This window comes from Etheostoma spectabile, chromosome 18 (genome assembly GCF_008692095.1).
Source record: "Etheostoma spectabile isolate EspeVRDwgs_2016 chromosome 18, UIUC_Espe_1.0, whole genome shotgun sequence".
Lineage (NCBI taxonomy): Eukaryota > Metazoa > Chordata > Actinopteri > Perciformes > Percidae > Etheostoma > Etheostoma spectabile.
Window position 1 is genome coordinate 10,691,163 of NC_045750.1, and position 21,604 is coordinate 10,712,766.

At 40.5% G+C, this 21,604-nt stretch overlaps 3 protein-coding genes across 6 annotated transcripts in view; 2 read left to right on the forward strand and 1 right to left on the reverse strand.

Moving 5' to 3' along the window:
- tulp4a (TUB like protein 4a) overlaps window positions 1-8,668 on the forward strand; it is a 30,735-nt gene extending 22,067 nt beyond the window's left edge. For 2 of the 3 annotated variants that reach the window (XM_032542676.1, XM_032542677.1), the window contains exons 10-14: window positions 1,076-1,220; window positions 1,657-1,828; window positions 2,121-2,214; window positions 2,342-5,844; window positions 7,199-8,668. In XM_032542676.1, coding sequence (XP_032398567.1) covers window positions 1,076-1,220; window positions 1,657-1,828; window positions 2,121-2,214; window positions 2,342-5,844; window positions 7,199-7,315 — 4,031 coding nt within the window. In that variant the 3' untranslated portion in view covers window positions 7,316-8,668. The remainder of the gene's footprint in view (window positions 1-1,075; window positions 1,221-1,656; window positions 1,829-2,120; window positions 2,215-2,341; window positions 5,845-7,198) is intronic. The other variant, XM_032542678.1, reaches the window with a different exon arrangement.
- A 2,824-nt stretch (window positions 8,669-11,492) lies between these two features.
- tmem181 (transmembrane protein 181) lies at window positions 11,493-18,906 on the forward strand. 2 transcript variants are annotated; one of them, XM_032542240.1, is made up of 17 exons: window positions 11,493-11,794; window positions 13,126-13,229; window positions 13,482-13,549; window positions 14,686-14,776; window positions 14,899-15,017; window positions 15,287-15,403; window positions 15,598-15,678; window positions 15,821-15,920; window positions 16,155-16,285; window positions 16,380-16,471; window positions 16,563-16,620; window positions 16,749-16,851; window positions 16,939-16,990; window positions 17,127-17,209; window positions 17,325-17,414; window positions 17,503-17,569; window positions 17,685-18,906. In XM_032542240.1, exons 1-17 carry the CDS (start codon window positions 11,661-11,663, stop codon window positions 17,767-17,769), a joined length of 1,575 nt encoding a protein of 524 aa, XP_032398131.1. In that variant the 5' UTR covers window positions 11,493-11,660; the 3' UTR covers window positions 17,770-18,906. The 2 variants fall into 2 exon arrangements, with proteins under 2 accessions (XP_032398131.1, XP_032398132.1); XM_032542241.1 differs by lacking the exon at window positions 11,493-11,794 and adding an exon at window positions 12,574-12,722.
- On the reverse strand, window positions 18,545-20,718 carry dynlt1b (dynein light chain Tctex-type 1b). The gene is made up of 5 exons (XM_032542243.1): window positions 20,530-20,718; window positions 20,264-20,305; window positions 19,774-19,897; window positions 19,611-19,688; window positions 18,545-19,116 (listed from the first exon to the last, which is right to left on the reverse strand). The coding sequence occupies exons 1-5, from the start codon at window positions 20,554-20,556 to the stop codon at window positions 19,046-19,048; spliced, it is 342 nt and encodes a 113-aa protein (XP_032398134.1). The 5' UTR covers window positions 20,557-20,718; the 3' UTR covers window positions 18,545-19,045.
- Between the last annotated feature and the right edge of the window lie 886 nt (window positions 20,719-21,604).

Here is a 21,604-nt window from a genome sequence, read left to right on the forward strand (position 1 = left end):
TTTTTATATACAGTAGGTATAAGAAGAGTATGTGGGAATGATGGACAGTACATCCGGTGTAAGATTTTTTTTCTTACCATTTAAATAGTTAACAGTAAAGTATGTGAGAATTTGTTATTCCCATGTCCTTGTTCAGTGAGCTGTTACTGCCCTCCGTGAAACTGACCTGGATTCTGTTCATGAATCATATTTCCATTGTTTTTGATAATACCAATTATAAGTGTGTTTTTGTAGTAGGTTTGTTTTTTGTTTTTTTGAAAAAGAAGAAAAGACAAAATATCAAATAGCTTTTAACGTAAGTCTATAAGAAAACAGAAACAAGATACACAGAATGGACGGTTATGCTACACATAAGTATGTGTTTTAATCATAACATACATATATGTTTTACAATTTGTAAAAATTCCAACAGAATTGCTAAATGTATTCCTCTCGGACATACTTTTCCAGTTATTTGGGTTTCTTGAGTTGGCGCTCAGAGTAAGTATGTTTTAGTCACATAGGCCAGACTGCACCCATGTTAATTAAAAGCTGCTTAATGAGGGCTCTGATGGCCCCTGGGTTCCTCATAAATCAACCTGCACCCTCCCCACACAGTGATAAATGAAGCCAGCCATGAAATGGTTCCAGCCCATTCACACTTTAATGTCCATCAAATAAATTAGCTTGACCTAAACTGGAGCAGCAGTGGTTCAGACTCTATATGAATGAGGGAAAAGATCTGAAACTACTGAAACAATGATTTGGACCGGATGGGTCTAAATGTTTTTTAAAGAAATAATAGAACATTGATGCTGTCAACATGTTTTATAAAAAAAAATATATATATATAAATATATAAAGGTGCCGCCTTCCATGTTGTTAAAAGATGTCCTGCAATGCCAACTTTATTGTAATAATTGCCAAATACATCTGTCTTTGCCATTTTTTTTAGCATCAAGGTGGCAGAGGTTTGCTGCATCATTGTAAATGAGAGACAGAAAATGCCACAAGGTTAACTTAATCTACACATTTACAATATATTTACTCAATTGACAACATTCTTTCTGTCCACTATCTCAATTTCTCTCCGTAGATGAGATATACAGCAACAGTCTGATATCTGCCATGATTGACAGCTGTAACTGTTCAGACTCCAGTGATATTGAACTGAGTGATGACTGGGTTGGCAAGAAATCTCCAAAGATATCCAGGGGTAGCAAATCCCCCAAACTGCCCAGGTAACCAGACACCTGACCTTTATGTGGATCCCAGATTTAAATATAACTTCTTCTTTTTTGACCATATGCCCTGTTTTTTTATATATAATGATAATAATTTCAATATTGTTCAAAGTGGTTTGGTTTACATATTACATCATTATTCCAAGAAACAAGCTGTTGAGCGATAGTTAGACAGCAGAGAACCAAACAATGCATTCAGATGTCTTGGATTGCTATCATTCCATCTTCCAACAGCAGCAACCTTTCAATAAATGTGTATTAATAGTTTTGATTAATATGTGTGCCAAATACACTTTTATAAGATTTGTTTGTAACTCTTAACCTTTCTCCTACACTTTACATAAATGTCTAAGGAAATGTTCTGCACTTGTTTGTTTTCATGGTTAATAGCATGCCTAAACCTTTTTTTTTTTATTTGCTACCTTCTCTGTAGAGACTTAGTTTGTCCCTTTACCAACAGAATCAACATTGATCCCAGAAAATCGCCCAAACTTTCCCGCGCTACACAAGAGATCTCCAGGTCACCACGGTTACCAATACGGAAACCCTCAATTGGGTCACCCAGTCTAACACGGAGGGAATTTCCTCTTGATGACATCACTCAGGTAACTGAATTAGTTATTTTCCTCGGGATTTGTTGTGCTTAATAATAATAAGAAGAAGAAGAATAATAGGTACATTATACACACTTAGCAATGTTGGTTGGGAAGCCTGTAAGGGATCAATGTCCTTGCTGTCACCTATGGATTGGTCAAGTCGCTTGTGTTTCCAGGGGTGGGGTCAGTGTTTTGTCTGATAAGCTCACACATTTCACTTTTAGAAATGTATTTATTCTGTAGATTTTTTTTTTCTGTTCTCATAGAAAATATTATGATTCTCTTTGTTCCTGCCTTGCAGCAAAATTACCTAGCTCAGGTCACATCCAATATTTGGGGAACAAAGTTCAAGATTGTGGGGCTCGCCACATTCTTGCCAACGAATCTTGGTGCAGGTAACAAATAAACAACTTTGCTAGTAGCAATTTCCGGTGAATGAATTAATCAATAAAGTAATTTAATTAGTCACATATATCTTTTTTTTTTTTTCTTCTCATTCTTACTCTGTCCCTCTGTCCTTAGTCATCTATAAGACAAGCCTCCTCCATCTGCAGCCCAGGCAGATGACCATCTATTTGCCAGAGGTGCGTAAAATCTCCATGGACTACATCAATCTGCCCGTCTTCAACCCCAATGTCTTCAGTGAGGATGAAGATGACCTGCCTGTCACAGGCCCTGCTGGTGGCACCGATGACAACCCACCCTGCACTGTCAACATCCCTATTGCCCCCATCCATAGTCCCGCCCAGGCTATGTCCCCCGCCCAAAGCATTGGTTTGGTCCAGTCCCTCCTAGCCAATCAAAATGTTCAGCTAGATGTCCTAACGAATCCCACAGCAACCACTGCTGGGGCCACTGCTGGTGGGTCAGACCAAAGCCAGGACACCATGCTGACAGCCCAGTACACAGTTCCCACCAGGTACTCCAGTCCTGGTCAGGTCATCTTTGGGGGACTAGAAATGAGTCGCCTAATGGTGGGACCTCCACCTTCTCATCATCCTTCACAACAACAGCAACAACAACAACCAAGCCACAATCAACAACAACAACCAAGCCACAATCAACAACAACAGCAGCAGCAGCAGCAACAACAGCAACAACAACAACACCACCACCACCAACAAATTCAACAACAGCAGCAGCAGCAGCACCAACAACAACAACAAATACAACACCACCAACAGCTTCAGCAGCAACAGCAACTCCAACTCCAACAGCAGCACCAACTCCAACAGCAGCAGCAGCAGATGCTCCAGCACCAACACTTACAACAGCAGCAGCAGCTTCAGCAACAGCACATTCAGCAGCAGCTCCAACACATGCAGCAACAACATCAACATCAGCTCCACCAGCACATACAACAACAGCAACAACTACAGCAGCAGCATCAACAAATTCAGCAGCAACTGCAGCAACAAATGCATCAACAGCAAACACAGCAGCCACATCCGATGCAACAACAACAGCAACACCATCAACTTCAGCTCCAAATTCAAATCCCTGTTCCCTCTATGTCATCAGGACAGCCTTCAGGTGCAGCTGTGCACCAGCTCCAGCCCGGGGCGCTGCAGATACAGATCCCTCATTCACCTGCTGATTTAGTGGTTGAGAGAACAGTGGGGGGTGAACACGAGCACCTACTTAAAATCAAAACCACCCGGTCAACTCCACAGCTGGCTGAGGGTGATACAGTGGTGTTTAGTGCCCCTCTAGAGCTCAGCAAGATGAACCCCCCACCCCCCTACCCTGGTACAGTGGCTGCCGCTGTTGCTGCTGCTGCTGCTGCTGCCGCCGCTTCCGCACAAGCCTCCAATGCGGCATCTGGAACAGTAGGGGGCATCAGTGGGACTCCTCCTCCTAGCGACCTTTGTCTGAAAAAGGGAGAGTTCTCACTTTATCCTTCAGGTCAGCAACAAGTGCAGTACCCCACACCACTGGGATATGAGAGGATAACAACATTTGACAGCAGTGGGAATGTGGAGGAAGTATGTCGTCCTCGAACGCGCCTTGTCTGCAACCAGAATGTCTACACACTCCAGGGACCTGGCAGCTCTGCCACTCTCAGGGTCACCTCCACATCATCCTCCTCCTCCTCAGCTGACAAGAAGATCCAGTTGCCCTACACCTCTGCCACACTCAACAGACTCACTGCACCTCGCTATTCCATACCCAGCGGAGACCCACCCCCATACCCTGACCCAGCCAATCAGAACAGTGCTGTTGGCAGGAACCCTGGACAGAGGCTTGATAGCAGTCTGATCCATGCCACTCTCAGGAGAAACAGCCGAGAGGCCGCTCTCAAAGTTTCCCAGATGCTGGAGCCGCCCAGACCATTGCCTCCTAAGACTAAAAATAGCAGTGCACTAGCAGCCTCGTTCCAGCAAAGGGTGCCAACAGCCTTATATACCTGCAGTCAGTGTAGCAGTGGATCCAGTGTTGGAAGCACTGCTCCAGGGAGCACTAATGGAATAGCAGGAGGAACTATTATCAGACAGGATTTCCCTGCAGGGAATGGGGCACCACACAGCACAGTTATCGTTCACTCTAACAGCACTACTCCTCTGGCCTCCCAGTCCTCTTACAGCCTGCTGAGCTCTCTTGAAGGATCTGGGACTGCATCAGCAGGAGGAGGAAGTAACAGAGACAGGACTGATTATGTTAATTCAGCATTTACTGAGGATGAAACACTGAACCAGTCACTGAGGCATCTGGCGCTAGGAGGAAATGATGCATCAGGGCTGGTTGTCAAACGTCCACCTCCCTATCAGTGGGACCCAGCTGCCACAGAGGAGGTGTGGGTTCCTCAGGAACAGACAGCAACGCTTAATCCTACTGGTCCCCCTGGACCCCATAAACCACCCCCACTTATTCTTAGTCCAGCTCAGCACTTGGATGTGTCCAGGCTTCCTTTTGTCCTTTCTCCAAAGTCCCCCACCAGTCCCAGTGCTGCATCATTTCAAGCTGCTGCAGCAGCTGCAGGCTACCAAATCTCTCTTCAGTACCCTCCAACAACTGCCTATTCTGGAACCCAGCTTCAGCCCATCCCAGGGTCACCACGCCCCTGCTCCTCCCCAAAGGAGATGGTGGCACCAGTACCCTTCTCACAGCAAGATGCAAACCTTGTCTTACCGCCTGGTTACCCTGCAAACCTGGCAAACCTAGCCTGCTGTCCTCTCCCACCCATGTACCCAGGAGGAAGTGCTTGTGCCGGGCTCCCCATTCCTCCCATTGCCCTTCACACTCCTTGGGGTACCTATAATTCTTGCCCACCTATGCCTAGTCCTGCAGTGCCACTACCACCCAAAGCCTCCCATATGGCAGTAGACAAAAATGTTCTCTCGCCTCCTCCCCCACCACCACCCCCTCCACCACCACCAGCAGAGCTGCAGAGCCATGGAGGATTACAAGAGACCATGGCAGAGTCTGGGGAAAGTTTTCAGGAGGTTCTCTCCTTGACTGAGAGCCCTGTGCCACAGCGGTCCGAGAAGTTCAGCAAGAAGAACCGCAAGCGGTTGGATGGGCGTGCCGAAGAGGCTAACGTGCCACCGTTGGCTGAAGGGAGCAAGTCAAAAAAGGAAGGCAGGGCTTTAGGTGACTTCAACTCACTCATCTCCAGTCCACGGCTGGGAGGAAGGGATAAGAAGAAGCTGAAGGGACAGAAAGAGCAGCAATTGAAGGCCAAGAAGCTGAGTAAGGCCACTGCCAATAGTGAGTTCCAAGATAGTTCAGAAAGTGAACCAGAGCTGTTCATCAGTGGGGATGAGCTGCTCAATCAGTGCCAGAGTGGTAAGAAGGGCTGGAAGAGTAAGAGGAACTTAAGAGCTGCCAGTGAACTGGATGAGATCAAGTGTCGAAAGGCCAATGAGAAGGAGGACCGAGGGCTGGGCAGCCAGGGGTTTGTGTATGTCATGGCCAACAAGCAACCACTGTGGAATGAAGCTACGCAGGTCTACCAGCTGGACTTTGGTGGGCGAGTCACACAGGAGTCTGCCAAGAACTTTCAAATCGAATTGGAGGGCAGACAGGTAAGAGAGCTCTTGTTCAAGGAATAGCACTCACTGCATGTTATGTGTATACTGAAAAGATCATTACAATCATTAGTATTCAAGTGTTTTTACCTTCAGTGATAGATGCTAATAGTTTTTAGCACAGGCCGCCAAGCCCCTAAATTTGTAGGTCAAAGTACAGTTTCGGTGGCCCAAATGTAAACCTCTCTTGTTCAGTCTCTTTTTCGCCCCCCTTTATGCCTCTGCATCATACAGGCTGTCCCTGCCCTCCTTTCTTCACTTTTCTCATTCTTTTCTATATTTTTTTAACACTGAAATAATATCTTTAAGGTTACTTCAATGGAAAGGAAATAGATGTGTATTCTTCTTCTCTAAGTATCTCACACCCAGTGAGAGAGGGGGAGTCATCGCACTCAAAACACATGAGCACTATTTTGTTTTGACAAGGGAAAAGGTTATATATTTAATCTGAAACTGTATAATCAAACTCAAAATTAAAGAAACCTGCCGTTTGCTTTTGGCCAGGCAAAGCAGCCTAAATCTATTTTTTTTTTTTCATAAGTGGTCCACTCTCTGCGGTCACATTACTACCTCTCTCACCCAAGTGATTGAGCGGTCCTACAGTGTGTGGCAAGCTGACACAAAATGCATATAAATCAGGGACTGCACAGGCAATTAAGTGATACCCCAGCAGTTGTGGTCTTAAAATTAAACCAGAAGTTCTCTTTGTCTGAGACTGAGAAAACCCCGAGTACAAATACAGTTGAATTGGCCGAATGGAGTGTGCAACCCATGTTGGCTGGGTCCTTGGCCGCGGGTTCAGGTCCGACCCCTGATCCTTTGCTGCGTTGTCGTCCCCCCTCTTTCCTCCTTCTGTCCCCTTTCTTGTCTTCAAACTGTTCTGTTAACAAAGGCCATGAAAAAAAACAAAAAATGCAGTTGATTTCATGACAAGACTGAGTAATACAACACTGATGGGGTCTACCATCATGGCTCTGTCAACCGAAAGTACTGGCAGGTGGGGTTGAGACGGTAAACCAAGATGGGGTACAAGAGGAGAGCTGACATTAGGCTAAAGTTAACTCTTTACCGGCCACCACTATGCAGCATTTTCCTCGGAAATGTAAGGTCTCTGGTGAATCAAACAACATAGTTACAACAGCAGAGTTCCCGATACTGCCATTGAGATTAAAGGGACACTATGTCCTCCAGTGTCATTCTCAAGGGAGACCTGATCTATCTTGGTGACCACAGGGGCCACCTACTGGAGATATTTGGTGGCCACAGGGCAAAAGGCTATGCTTAGTGTCAAACACTGACCTGCTACAATCTGTATAACTTTTTGCCGTTTTTTTTTTTTCTTTCTACACAGGTGATGCAGTTTGGCAGGATTGATGGCAATGCCTACATCCTGGACTTCCAGTATCCCTTCTCTGCTGTGCAGGCCTTTGCAGTGGCTTTAGCCAATGTTACTCAACGCCTCAAATGAGATGTCCCATCCTTTCTTACCCTGAGTTATATCTGGGATTAAAATGCAATCTGTTGAGGGGCACAGTTGTTTCATATGAGATAATAAACTTTGATTTTAGAGAGAAGACTTAAATTAGCCCTGGTCATAGAGAGAGATACAATCATGCTGCACTACACAATGCTGCCAATAGAGTTGGTGCAATAAGCATTGGCTGCATTTGCCAAGGATGCCCTCAGATTTGCTCCGTTTGGCAGTCAGTGGCACCTTGTAATGCATGTAGGGCCAAAGAGCTGAGCTTTGGTAATCATCATGCAAATAAATGCTGCTTTAGCTAGAAGAAGCTTATAGTCATGAAAACCAATTGTTAAACTGAGAGGGGAACTGTAACGGTGGAGTTTTCAAAAGAAGAAGAAGAAGAAGCAGCAGCAGCAGCAGTAATACTTGAAAACCACACTCTGGAGATCACGTTTTTTTTTTCCCCCCAGAGCACACAGGTACTACTGGGCACTGAAATCCATTGCTGTACAAACTTCAATGAAACGGTTACCACTTTATTACACTGCTTTTGCTTTTAGTATTTTATTAAATGACTAAACATGGTCGAGGGTAGGAGGGTCTTTTGTTTTTGCTCTCTGCCATTCCTTTTGTTACTTTCTCAACCTATCATGGCTGGAATTGAGCCTTAGATATATGCATCAAATAGGTGAAAAACTAAAAGGTCACTGTAGTAAAAGGAAGGTCAAGGAGTAAATCTAGATGAGGTGAACTGCAGTCTTTTCCACATAGTTTTCTGGGACTTTGAAGGAAGAAGAAATGTTACTCTGCTACATGGAATAATTTATATGTAAATGTTGTTCTTTATCTACTCAGATATGAATTTTAACATTTAATGTATGTCATTGTTTGTGATATACAATCATCATACCCTGTCAACATGGTTTCAACTTTCCTGCTTCAAATGGGAGAAGTGGTGGCTGAATTTGAATATTACTGTGTAGTCTGGAGTATTTCAGTTGGGATGGTTATACTGAATAGCTTTGACTGATATATCCTGTACTTAGTGAATTATCTATGGTGACATGGGCGCAAAAGAAGTTGCCAAGGCCTGGATTGAACAATTTAACCTCTGGCATGAAGTGATTTGTCACCTGCTGTCACTTCTGTGAAGTGAGTGTAGTTGGATGGGGCTGTCCCTGCTCTTTAAGACCACACTAAACATGTAAGCAAGGTACAGGAAATATTTTTGTATATTTCACCTATGCCATTTCATGCTCTTTTCAGAAGTCATGTAAATACATATCAGTCATATGTAAATGTTAAGAAACTTGGATGATTTTGACAGATGTCTGTTTACACCTGTCTCCACTGTGTTTTAAAGGCCCCATGGCATGAACATTTTACTGTATGAGGTTTTTTAATATTAATATGGGTTTCCCCAGCCCTTCCCATGGCCCCCCAGTGGTTAGAAATGGCGATAGGTGTGAACCAAGCCCTGGGTATCCTGTGCCTTTGAGAAAACAAAAGCTCAGGTGGGCCGCCTCTCTCCTCCTCAAAAGCCACAGACTCAAAATTGGCACTTACTAAGGAAAGCTCATTGTGGGAGTGGCTTTAGGGGCTGTAATTCTGCACCAAGGCGGAATTTTGGGAAATAGACTTCTGATATGGTATTAGGGGACCACTAAGGTCTATATAGAAGCATCCAAAGAGCACCATGTCATGGGACCTTTAAATGTAATTTCAGTTGTGGAGCAACGCTGTACTGTTTTAAACAACAAAAGTTACCAATTAAGCTGAAATCATTGTCCCTGAAACTTTAAAGTCAGAACTCCAATGAATTATGAAGCTATTGAAATATGTTTATTTAGCAAGCTGACACTGAAATCTCAAAAGCTGTTTTTTTTCAGGCAGGAGTAAATTAATAATTAATTAAGGTTGTATCTGTGTAAGACAGTAGCCAGAAATCAACTCAAATGGCAGTAATATTAGGTAGGTGTGATTAGGGTAACTTCTAACCTTTGTGCCAAAATATGCATTTGCTAAAAATTTGAAGTTGAAAAAAATGGGCCTAGAGAGAAGTGTAACTTGATTCTTGATGTGTTAAAAAAAAAAAAAAAAAAAAGGAAAAAAAAGCTTCTACTTTGGACCTGCTCTAGTGGTGCAGTTTTGGTCTCTGAATTGATGAGATTATTAAATTCTTTAGTGTGATCTTTCCATATTGCAACGAGATGCATGTCGGTCAGATGGGGGTTGTTGGGATGGGGATTAAAAAAAGAATGTCAAAAAAGTTTCTTGATCGTAAAGAATGAACAGAACATGAGCATGTCATAAAGAAAATATCCATCTTTTTGTGTTAGTAGTGCAATATTTTCTTAGGGGATAAAAAATCCTTTGTCATCACGTTTGACCACAGTTTGATACCATTTATTTTAGTTCGGCATCTGTTTGCTGGTCTGTACATTTTATTTATGAAATTATTTCCTGAAGGAGATATAGTATCTATACATACTGTATATTATGGAGTTTTCTGAACATTTCTTTGTGTTGATAAAAATGTGTTACAAGTGTAGCCCAAATTGTGAGATGGGAAAATGGGGTTTGGGGGGAGGGGGTTGGGAACATGCTGATTTTCTGTGTTTTGTGAAGTTTTCATTGGATGGAAAAGATGTGAATGAGTAAGTGCCCAGTTTATTGTAGTTGGTAGGCTAGTTATGTAGGGTGTTACTGTCAAGTCAAGGTGTGTCTGTATGCAACTGTGCCGTCTACCAATCCCATCAGTGTTAACTCTATTATCTTTAAATGTGTGGTCATGGCTTCTTACACATGCACACACATACACACACACACACACACACATCATCCACATAAGTTCACAAGTGTAAGCCACTGAGTTCATGTTCAGAATTGCTTATGGACTTTAGTTAAGGATTCACTTTAAACTGATTTCATGAGATGACCTGTTGTAGATATTGTAGGATTTGGCTTTTCTTTAGAAAAGGTATGTGCTTTGTATTTGTAGATGTAGACTTTAATGACAAAAACACTTGAAAAGAATTAGTCTGATTTGGTGACTGAACGTTTATAGTGAATGGATAGTAAGGCATGCCATGTAAATTATTTTATAATTGTATATGTCACGCATCTTTTGAATAAAACGTCATTGTTTCCAAAAAAATACTGTCTTGTCTCCTAAATATATATACAGTATTCAATTCAGAGATGGCATCAAAACTAGCTACCCTGCTATTGGACTGGAGTTTACACAAGGTGGCTTTATTATCTCAAACAGCAAACAACATTTGTCATAGCAGGAAATGCACATGGGCAGAACTAATACTTAAAACAATGGCCCAATTCAATTGTTCCAGTAATACATTTTTTTTTATTTATAATGCCCTTAAGGCAGGCATGCGAACGATCACGCACAATAACAGGACCCTGAAACTCTGTAATGACTTAATATCTCAATTGAGATTCTTTCTCATGATTTTAAATCAGTATATTGCCAATACCGTGGTCATACTTGTAAGAAGGTTTCTTAAAGGTCCCATGACAAGGTGCTTTTAGGATGCTCTTATAAAGGCCTTAGTGGTCCCCTAATACTATATCTGAAGTCTCTTTCCTGAAATTCAGCCTTGGTGCAGAATTACAGCCACTAGAGCCAGTCCCACAATGAGCTTCCTTTAGGACATGACAAGCAGAGACCACAACCAGATCGGGCCATCTGAGTTTTAATTTTCTCAAAAGCAGAACAGGATACCCATAGGCAGGCTGGGGGAACACATATTAATGTTAAAAAAAAAAAAAACTTATAAAGTGATATTTTCATGCCATGGGACCTTTACGTCTCACAATATTGACTTACTATTGTCACATTTATACTCATTTACAAGAAAAAATACCATAATTAGGGATTCTCCACACCACTAGAATCCCCTAATTAAGACTTTAATTTGGGTTTAGGTATTTAGAAAATGCTTTATATGTGCTTACATGTTAATGTAAAGGTAATTGCTGATGGGTTGTTATAAGCAAAATACAGTTTTTGGAGTGGAAGACTAATATAATATATAGCCGCACATCCACGTTGATGTCTGTGGTATCCCTGCTGTCATTTAAAGGCAGCTGTCCTTCTCTGTCCGTGGTGCTGAACTCTGATTACGTGCCCCTCCTCCCGTGTGTTGCCTATGTGCTTCCGCCCCCTCTTCGTTTTTTGTCTTTCTTTGAACCCACACAAACAAAACAGCTTCGGCTGCATTTTCAATTAAACGACGTAACAACAAAGATAGATCATTGTGCTGAATTCTATAGGCCGCGGACTGTTTCCCCATCGCCATTTTCAGCCGCCAGACGGCCCGGTGTCATAATGGACACCGACTACTCGTCCGGCTTGGAAAACCCTCTGTTCACCGAGCTGAAATACTTCTGTAGGAAGATAAAGGAGGCCTACAACGAGCTGAAGGAGGACCTGACACCTTACCGGGATGATCGCTTTTACAGGTGGGTCTCCTATTATCTACTAACACAATGGCAGATTCAGTTTGCAGCTGCGTTACCATATCATGGCTATTTTGGCGTTGTAGCCTATGCTGTGAATTATAATTTAGCAATCTGCACCTTGAGGCAGAACAGTTGTTATGTTATGAGCGTTGTGTTATCATAGATGCAAACGAAAGGTATTATTATGATTCCAGACTAAAAGGAGATACATTTAAAATGGATACATTTAAGAAAATACCAGTGGAAATGGGAAAGAATTGTTAATATTTTGCATTTAAAATATTATCAGAAAATGCATTTATATACAATTTTAGATCATCTCAAAATATAAAATAAACGAGGTAGAGGTCTCTTGATTCCTATGAAAGGCAACAAGTGCTGTCTTGTGGAAGGGAATTTAACCATTGGCCAACGACATCTGCATTAAATTGTGGTGAATAACCACATCCCTAATTTAAAATGTCAATGTTGTCGTTCAAATTCGAAAAAATTAACTTAAATTGTTCTTATATCTCATTTTACTTTTTTTTCATATCTCGTTAGAAATTAAAAGTTGACGTATGACGTAGTGGTGCTACGTTGTGAACCTTGTACAGGACGTGCCGCCATTCAGATTGCAGTTCCCATTGAAGATTTTAAACCGTACGCCTTTTTGCAAAATAAGACAGACACAAATGACATATATACACACACACGCGCGCACACACACACCTTCTGACATTGAAACACGACAGCTTCATAGACTAGCAGCCAAATCTCATTTCTAGGAGGGAAGCCCCGTTGGCGTCACGTAACCAAAGTCCCTCCCATTTGATGACGTTGCACCCCCAGTTGTCGCAGACTGATGTTGATACACGGATGTGGATTCACTGTAATATTTTAACGTTTTTTCTTGGCACCGAGACAGCGAACCGAAAGAAATGGAGCTGTAAGTGTAAGGTTTGGTCAGCGGATACGCCCGAGATATGTCACTAATGTTTAAATGTGTGAAGGGCAATGTTAGAACCACTGTTTCGTTCTTTTCTACCATCTGTTACTGCTGCTAGCATAAACTAGCATGAAGCTAGCAGTGTTGACATTAGTAGGCTAACGACATTAACCAGAAAAACTTTACTCACATTGGCTTGTTTCGCTCACTTTCTGCTTGTGGCTCTGGTGATTATCCTGTGTGCGTGAATGTGTGTATGTGTGTGTGTGTGTGTGTGTGTGTGTGTGTGTGTGTGTGTGTGTGTGTGTGTGTGTGTGTGTGTGTGTGTGTGTGTGTGTGTGTGTGTGTGTGTGTGTGTGTGTGTGTGTGTGTTTGTTAACTAACGAATGTCTCCCTGTGACAGATTGGCCCCTATGCGGCTCTACACCCTGTCCAAAAGACATTTTGTCTTGGTCTTCGTGTTTTTCCTGATCTGTTTTGGCCTCACAGTCTTCATTGGGATTGCAGGTATGGCTGATAAACATTTCTGCGACGCCAGCCAAGCTGGGTGTTGGTCACAAGTAATTTGAACAAAGATTTTAAGATACAGATAAAGCGAGTACGTCATTCTGCTGACTCCATCACTTCCTGGTATCAAGCACTGATACAAAAATTCTTAAATAAAGTCAGCTGTTTTTTTGCCACTATGCTGCTGCTTTCTGGATAGGAGTGTTTCCGTTTGTGAAAAATGTATTCATTGTTTTTTCTTAATTTGTGTAGGTCCTAGGATTATTGCTGAGCAGGAATACAGTGTGGATCAGTTACTTATCAAAAACTTCTCCGTTAAGGTAGGATTAAATGGTGTGTGTCACTGTAATAAAAAGCAGCGAACATCAGTGATATTTAATGTCACGGCTGTATGTAATGAATGCAAACCAAACACTAAATGTTTGACAAATATTATGGGTGGGTATTGTTAAAATTGTAAACCCAAAATATTTAGACTTAGACTAGACTAAGTCTAAATATTATGGGTGGGTATCGTTAAAATTGTTTTGATACCGATACTGTAAAGTCAGTACTGGTTCCTGAACTATACGTTGTCAATATCAATGTTACAAGAATCCATTTTAACAAAAATAAATTCCAACTTTACATATTACTGTACTTTTTCCCTCATCTCCCTAAACATATACACTGTAGTCGAACCTCTAAAAATACGCACATACGTGAACCCCGTTTCTGTGCGTAACTTTGTGTTTTTCTTGCACGCCTCTACGATGTGTATAGTTAGACAGCCAATCGCAAGCATTATTAGATCTTGGTACATGCATGCTGCACGCTTATTGGCTCACTGACGCTGATGAGATTTACTCCTTAGGTATTGGAATTTGGTATTGAATGACAAGGCACTTTTCAATACTCTTGTGGCAATTTAAAAAAGATGTTGTTTGTTATCCAGCCCTAGCAAAAATGCAAGCACATTCATGATCATATTTGGTGTGATGTTTGCATATTTTCTGTTTGTTTATTTACTGTGAGGGACAGCTGTGTCCTTTCTGTACACAGACATTTCAACTGGAGAGTTGTGCTTTCTGACAGTGCGCTTGTGTGTGTATTATTTTTACACAATCTCATCAAAATCTGTGAAGCCATTTCTTACTGAAGGGAATGAATAGCAAATAACTGTTTTTGTGTTTTACTATTTTATTTATTATATTGACTAAAATGTTAAATAATTGTACTGTTATGCTTGTTGTTACTATCACATTGTTCTTTACTCTGTGATTCCAACCCTTCCCTTTTCCCTCTTAATTTAATGCACCATCTTGTGTCAGGAGAAAATCGTTGGGTTTTCTGTAATGATCTGTTAGAGATGCCTTCTTACTGGAAAATCACCTTGTGTGTTTCATGTGCTTCAATTAATAAGTATCTCTTATAATGATTAGTAAATTAATTAAGTCATTCATTGTATGTTTTTCAGACCGGGCCCTTCAATCTACTTTCTCCTCCTCTCACCACCTACAACCAGCAGCTATGGCTCACCTGTGTGATGCATGCTGAAAACAGCAATAGTAAGAGCACAGCATGAGCTACAGATAACAATTGTTTACCTTGACAGTTGAATGTTACACTACCCTGACAATTTTGGCAAACATGCTTTTTAATAACATCTTTTTACTGCTTGTTGTGTCAGTGGGAGACTTCCAGCAGCCTTTCGAATTCAATGTTGAACTAAAGGGAGTGATGCAGGACGCCAGCGTGATGCACATCAGCAACATTCTCCAGAAATCCCGAACGCTACACTGCGGGGCTGTAAGTGTATCAGCAAACCCAGCCACCTTCCTCGCTCACAGTGTGCTGGATTGTCATTATTTATTTAGTTAGGCAGCATCAACCAGCACAGCTGTGTGAGTTTACAAAATGTAATTTAAGATATGAAATGAGGTTGCAGTATAGCGAGTGCAGAAACTAATTTGATTATTATGTATAGTAACATCCTCAGAGCAATTTCTTTATGCGCAGTACAGTTGGATTGTTTAAAGAACCGACAGTGATGCAACGTTTCTTGTCTCTACTTTCAGAAATGTGATGAGATCATTGTGCTCCACCTTGGCTATCTAAACTACACCCAGTACCAGGTCATGGTCAGCTTCAAAGGCCTTGAAAATATCACGTATGAAATCAAAATCAAGTTTGTGGTAAGTGACACTGGCAAGATTTTTCTCCCAGCTTATAAAACCAACTCTGTCATTAGGTCTTTTCGTTGCTGCATTGGATGTATTAAAAAAAAAAAAAAATAATAAAAAAAAAATCTTTCAAAATAGCTTGAGCTCGCAGTTGAGCACAGCCATTTTACTCTTTTTGTTTCTTTCCTTTTTGTTCTCGTTTTTAGTGGAAAACCTACAACCCCACCTTCTCGCAAGTGGAGATCTGGTTTCGTTTTGTCTTTGTGGTGTTGACCTTTATGGTGACGGTAAGAGCACAGATAACTTTTTACCGTCTTTATCTTCATTAATATCACAGTGGAAAAAAAGATAACTTGTGTAAATCAGTGACTTAAAATCAAATGGTTACCAAATGCAGGACTAACGTTTGTTTTTCTCTGCATGTCTAAGTGTATGTTTGCACACTCACTGAGGAAGTTCTCTATGAGGGATTGGGGCATAGAACAGAAGTGGATGTCTATCCTGCTCCCTTTACTGCTGCTCTACAATGGTGAGCTTCAGCAGTCCTTATTTTACCCCTAAAACACAACTTGTTACAATCTGGCATCCCCATTATGGCACCTTTTTAACCATTACCGCTGGAACTTTTATGTTCATAGCCAAAGAACTGTGGTTGTTTTATGTATCAACTGCAACTGTTGCACGTGTCCTGTCCATTGCAAAAGAAGTTCAACTTGAAGGGCAGGTGTGTTGCTTAACGTGTTTTCTTGCTTTTGTTGTTCAGATCCATTTTTCCCACTGTCATTCCTGGTGAACAGCTGGTTTCCAGGCACCTTGGACGCTTTCTTCCAGGCTCTGTTCCTGTCCGCCCTGCTGCTCTTCTGGCTCTGTGTTTATCATGGCATCAGGGTTCAGGTGGGTTCTTTACTACACCTACACTTTAATGGTCTTTCTTTCATTTTTAGCGTTTTACGAATCTTGTTTCTTGTGTTTAATATTGTTTCTATAGGGAGAGAGGAAATTTCTGACATTCTACCTGCCTAAGTTGATCATTGTAGGTCTTCTGTGGCTTTCAGCAGTTACACTGGGCATATGGCAAACGTAAGTCTGACCCTACTGGCCACTAGCAGCCGGATTCAAATTTGGAATTACAGGACAGAAAAATATCTACTCTCCGTTTCTGAATTCACAGAGTTAATGAACTCCAAGACCCTACATATCAGTATAAAGTCGACATAGTGAACTTTCAGGTGAGACTGTTATTTTAATGGTACAGGTTGTGTGGTAAAGGTGGTTGGACAGTATTGTTATATTTAGTATGTCAGTGTTTGTTTTCATTTGCACAGCAGTTTAATAAAGCCCCATGTTATTCTTCTAGGGCATGAAGGTCTTCTTCCTGATTGTAGTTGTCCTCTACATCCTCTACCTGATCTTCCTTGTAGTCAGAGCTTGTTCTGAACTCAAGAACATGCCTTACTCAGGTATCACAGCATACTACACCTCTCTGCATTTGATTCAAGTCAAATTCTTTTACTAATATTAATGTACTGTGTGTTTTCAATCACTAGATCTCCGGCTCAGGTTTTTGACAGCATTGACGTTTGTGGTCCTTGTTATAAGGTGTGTTCTTAAAGAAAATCCAAAACCTAAAAGGGGTGTGTGTGTGTGTGTGTGTGTGTGTGTTGTATTTAAGAGTTTGATAAGGCCCTTTGTGGTTCATTTCATCATGTCCTTCTTGTTGGTCTTTCTTCTCCAGCATGGTCATTCTCTACCTGAGGTTTGGTGCCAAGGCTCTCCAAGACAATTTTGTCGCTGAACTATCTACTCATTACCAAAACTATATCCTTTCAAACAATATTTCTTTTTGATTATGATTTCACTGAAATATATACCATGTGAGATTCCATGTTTATGTCTTAAATAGTGAGAAATGATTCCTTAACTTTCGACATACCAGCTGAATTTTTATCTTTCTATGGCCTACTCAACTTTTACTTGTACACATTGGCATTTGTGTATTCCCCCTCCAAAAATGCACTTTATGGTAGGTAATACACTACACTTTCAATTCAATAGATCATTAAGATTATGAATTAATGTATTAACCCAACTGGCTTTGTGTAATTTCTCAGACTCCCAGTTGAAGGATAATCCTGCTTTTTCCATGCTGAATGACTCAGATGATGAAGTAATATATGGGTAAGCGGCTGTTTACTTAATTGCTTTTGTGAATTCTTACTCGTTGGTTTGGGAGGTAGTATTCTGTGTGAACTTGCATAACTAACGAGCTTATGTTTTCTTTGTTTTTGTGAAGGAGTGATTATGAAGACATGCCTTTACAAAATGGACGCGCGATCAAAGCAACAACGAAGTACCAGGATGAGAGTGACAGTGACTGATGAGATCTCTGAGTGGCTTGTTGGTCCTCTTTTGTGTCCTGGTTGAAAACTATGACAAAACAATACAACTGACTATCACATGTATGTTTGAATAAGGAGTACCTGCATTGGCAGTAGGAAATGAAAAACTGTAAGTGTACAAAACTATATTTTAAAAAGAAAAAATCCACTGAATGTACTGTACTTTTACTGAAAGTTGGGGGATGTTGCCACTCACTTTTCCTTCATTGTTTATGCTTTCAGTCACATTGAAAATTTAAAAGAAACAAAACTGATGTGAAACAATACACCATTTTTACCAGTTTGTAAACTATTTTCCTCATAACCAGTATTTCTTCACAACATGATAGTTAGAAATGATCGGGAAAAGTGCTAATATTAATTGGGGATTTTTGTTGTGTGAAGTCAATTTTTTATTTGAATGCTTTGCTTTGAACCACTGAAAAAACAGAGAGCCTTAGCTGGAGTAGGTACCACTTCTTTCTTACCACTCCTCTTTCCAACTCTTTCCTTGAAAAGCAGCTTTGTAATTGCTATTGTTTAAAAATTTAATTTATTTTGCTGAAAACACATTTGATACTGTATTATCTGACTACATGGATGAATGGCTTTTGATGAATTGTGTGGATTTTACACAACTTTATGTAAATGTTTATGTAAATGATCTACTGATTTATCATGTAACACATTTCTTATCGCCGCATATACAGTAGTTATACCATTGGCCAAATATATTTTGTCTTTTGTAGAACATAATACTTTAAGTATTTTTTTTTTCTGCTGTAACTCTCCTATATTGCTTACAATGTGTGACTTGCTGTCCTTTCCATTATATTTTAAAATGGGAGTTAAGGACAAAAACAGCAAAAAACAAATGTGTTTCCATTCTCTACAAATATCGCAACATGTATTCTCATTAAGATGGTGCCTTGTCTTTAAATTTCTTCTTCATGGGCCAAAGTCTCAAATGTATATATGCTTTGGCACAAATTTACATTTTGGACTATTTCATTGTGAATGTAATTACAATGGTTTAAGGTGTTTAAATGAGATTGATTTTTGTCGCTTCATGCGATGAAAGCTGTACATGTAGCACTCTGTCATTTCACATGTAAATAAAGCAAAGTATATAAAGCATAGTATTGTTTTAATTAATTGGACTTACTATAAAAAAATGTATTCAAATATAGGCAACATGACCAAACACAACATGCTGGCTCTGGAATATACACAAAATCCTAAATATTGCAAACACATCAGGTACATTGTTGTTGGTTCAGAGGGCCAGTCCAAAAACATTGACGATACAGTACATGGACTTGTTCTCCCATCTCACGGTACAGCTTCCTGTTGGGTGTGATACACAATAAATTTAGTATCACATCTGAAATAAAATATTTAAAGTCAGTGACAAATTATTACCAGTTTCTGAAAGCTGACCACTCATAAGCTTAAGAGCACACTGATAGTTGCTGACAGAAGAGAAAACCTTCTTTTAAATTAACATTACTACTGTATTTTTGCGGCTGTGACTCAGTGGTAGAGCGGTTGCCTGCCAATTGGAAGGTTGGTGGTTCGATCCCTGCCCCTGCAGTCATTGTCGAAGTGTCCTTGGGCAAGACACTGAACTCCGAGTTGCCCCCGGTGCTGCGCATCGGAGTGTGAATGTGTGTGAATGTTTATCTGATGAGCAGGTGGCACCTTGTATGGCAGCCCCGGCCACAGTGTATGAATGTGTGTGAATGGTGAATGTTACCTGTAGATGTAAAAGCGCTTTGAGCAGTTGTTAAGACTGGAAAAGCGCTATATAAATACAGCACATTTACATTTACATATTTTACCATCACTTGAGTTGTCCCAAAAGCATGTGCTGGCTGTTTGAAGACCTGCTCCATTTTTCTGCATGATGATACAGGTTACTGTGGGGAAACACGTCTTTTAATACCAACTGAATAGCCTTTGAACCATGAGAACATTATCGTTGTACTGCAGCAGCGCATGTACCAATATACTTGAAAGGCTTTCCCAGCTTGCTGAGTTGACTGAGGCACTGCTCCACTACACTGGTGGTCCACTGGTTAACTCTGCTGTGCTGGTAGGCATTTCCTCCTATGGCTGCTTCTACTGACTACAGAGACAATTTAAACAGAGTGGTATTAAACATAAACTGATCAACACACATGCCATTTTGATACTGTAATACAAGTAGAATATGTTACAAACATATTATACAACTTATATATGATATATGTATCATATATGTATCATATAATACAACTTAACTAGCAAAATATTAAATTAAATTGCTCTAAATAAGCGTGAACCAATATTGTATAAAATTCTACAAGTACACGAACAGTGCCTAGCAACCATCACAGTGTCCTTAGCAACCAACAGGTCGCTCAACATAGCTAAAGTTGCAAGCTAGCGGTAGTGACCTGATAAAATCTAAACTTTGTGGATAAACCGAAAGGCATCATATCTTTTTGCTTACCTCTTTAATGATTTTGCTCACTTCTTCAACGACAAACGCAGTCTGGGGAGATACAGACAGTTCAGTTTAGGCCAGCCATTCGACAACAATTAACGTAGCTAGCGTTTATACATCCATGGTCGACATGGCTGCTTGTCTTCTCGTTAATGTCAACTTACTTTCTTGCCAAACGATTATAAGCCTTCAAAGGAATTCTTAGGTAGTTTATTAGCGTTGTTTCTAGGTGACAAAAAACAGCAATAACTAGTTTCAAGTATGAAACCTACCTCGTCTTCTGTCTGATACTCGTCCATTGTTACTGCCTCCGATGCGAAAGCATAGACAGTTCAAGCCAGTATGAAAGTTACCCTGGAATAAGACTTCCGGTCGTTTTTCTTCAGAATAAGTGTTTTATTTCTTCTTCTTTGTTGTGGCAGAAACACGAACTAATAGTGATCTATGTGTGTTTGTGGTAAGCATTTGTTGACCAAATTCTCCAAGATAAATAAAACTACTACTACAATGTGAAGTCAAACAGCAGCCTTTTGTAAAACGGAGAAAACGTTAAATGTTTTTATTTATTTATTTTTTACCTATGATTACATACATACGTACACATTTTTACTTGAGAAATTACAGATTTTATTTTTTCATTTGATCAATAGACCGAGTGAGCACGCATGACACACATAGGGCCACGTAGCATTAATGGTAAGCCATCGGTGCTACACAACTGATAACGTTAAGCTAAAAAATGGCGGCCCTCCAGCCAAAAACCTGTCATCTAGGTTAACGTAGTATATACATCCATGGGTTGACTGCATGTCACATTGATTGCACTACTGTAGCAATTTAAAACAAAACCAGAGATTTGAAAGTAATTGTATTTGAATTGACAGTAAATGTCTTGATTTCCTAAAAATATATTATAAAAAAAAGTAAACAGGAAAGACACCGCCCCCTGTTGGCCATACACCGAAAACATCAAAGTAAGGCATATTCTTCACTTGTTCGCTGGCAATCATAAGGTAATCTTTTGTTCTCGCCGTTTAGAGGGCAATTTCAGGTATATTAATGCTTTAAAAATCAACTACTTGCAGATAACGTCCTTTAACATCATTCTCACGGTCTCTGGCGTTAAATGTACTGTTCAGGATAATAGCGTTTGCTACTCGAGTACATATGTTAACATTATGATGCTAACTGTTAGCTTCACTTGGCTGGCTAATATGCTAACGTTAGCTAAAGTTGCAAGGGACAACGTTAACAGAAGGTGTGAGTTGTGTATTAGGAGTAAATATTTACACGTGTTAAGCTAAAGTTAAGGGTTTATCCAAACTAACTAAATAAATTCTTCTATCT

What these genes read in the sequence shown, in the direction of transcription:
- tmem181 (XM_032542240.1), top strand. Translation starts at nt 11,661, where the DNA reads ATGGACACCGACTACTCGTCCGGCTTGGAAAACCCTCTGTTCACCGAG. An exon ending in ACACTGGGCATATGGCAAAC is followed by an intron (nt 16,472 to 16,562) that starts GTAAGTCTGACC and finishes CTGAATTCACAG; the next exon opens with AGTTAATGAACTCCAAGACC. An exon ending in TCGACATAGTGAACTTTCAG is followed by an intron (nt 16,621 to 16,748) that starts GTGAGACTGTTA and finishes TTATTCTTCTAG; the next exon opens with GGCATGAAGGTCTTCTTCCT.
- dynlt1b (XM_032542243.1), bottom strand. Translation starts at nt 20,556, where the DNA reads ATGGACGAGTATCAGACAGAAGACGAG. An exon ending in AGTATCAGACAGAAGACGAG is followed by an intron (nt 20,306 to 20,529) that starts GTAGGTTTCATA and finishes GTATCTCCCCAG; the next exon opens with ACTGCGTTTGTCGTTGAAGA. An exon ending in AAAGCCTTTCAAGTATATTG is followed by an intron (nt 19,689 to 19,773) that starts GTACATGCGCTG and finishes GTTTCCCCACAG; the next exon opens with TAACCTGTATCATCATGCAG.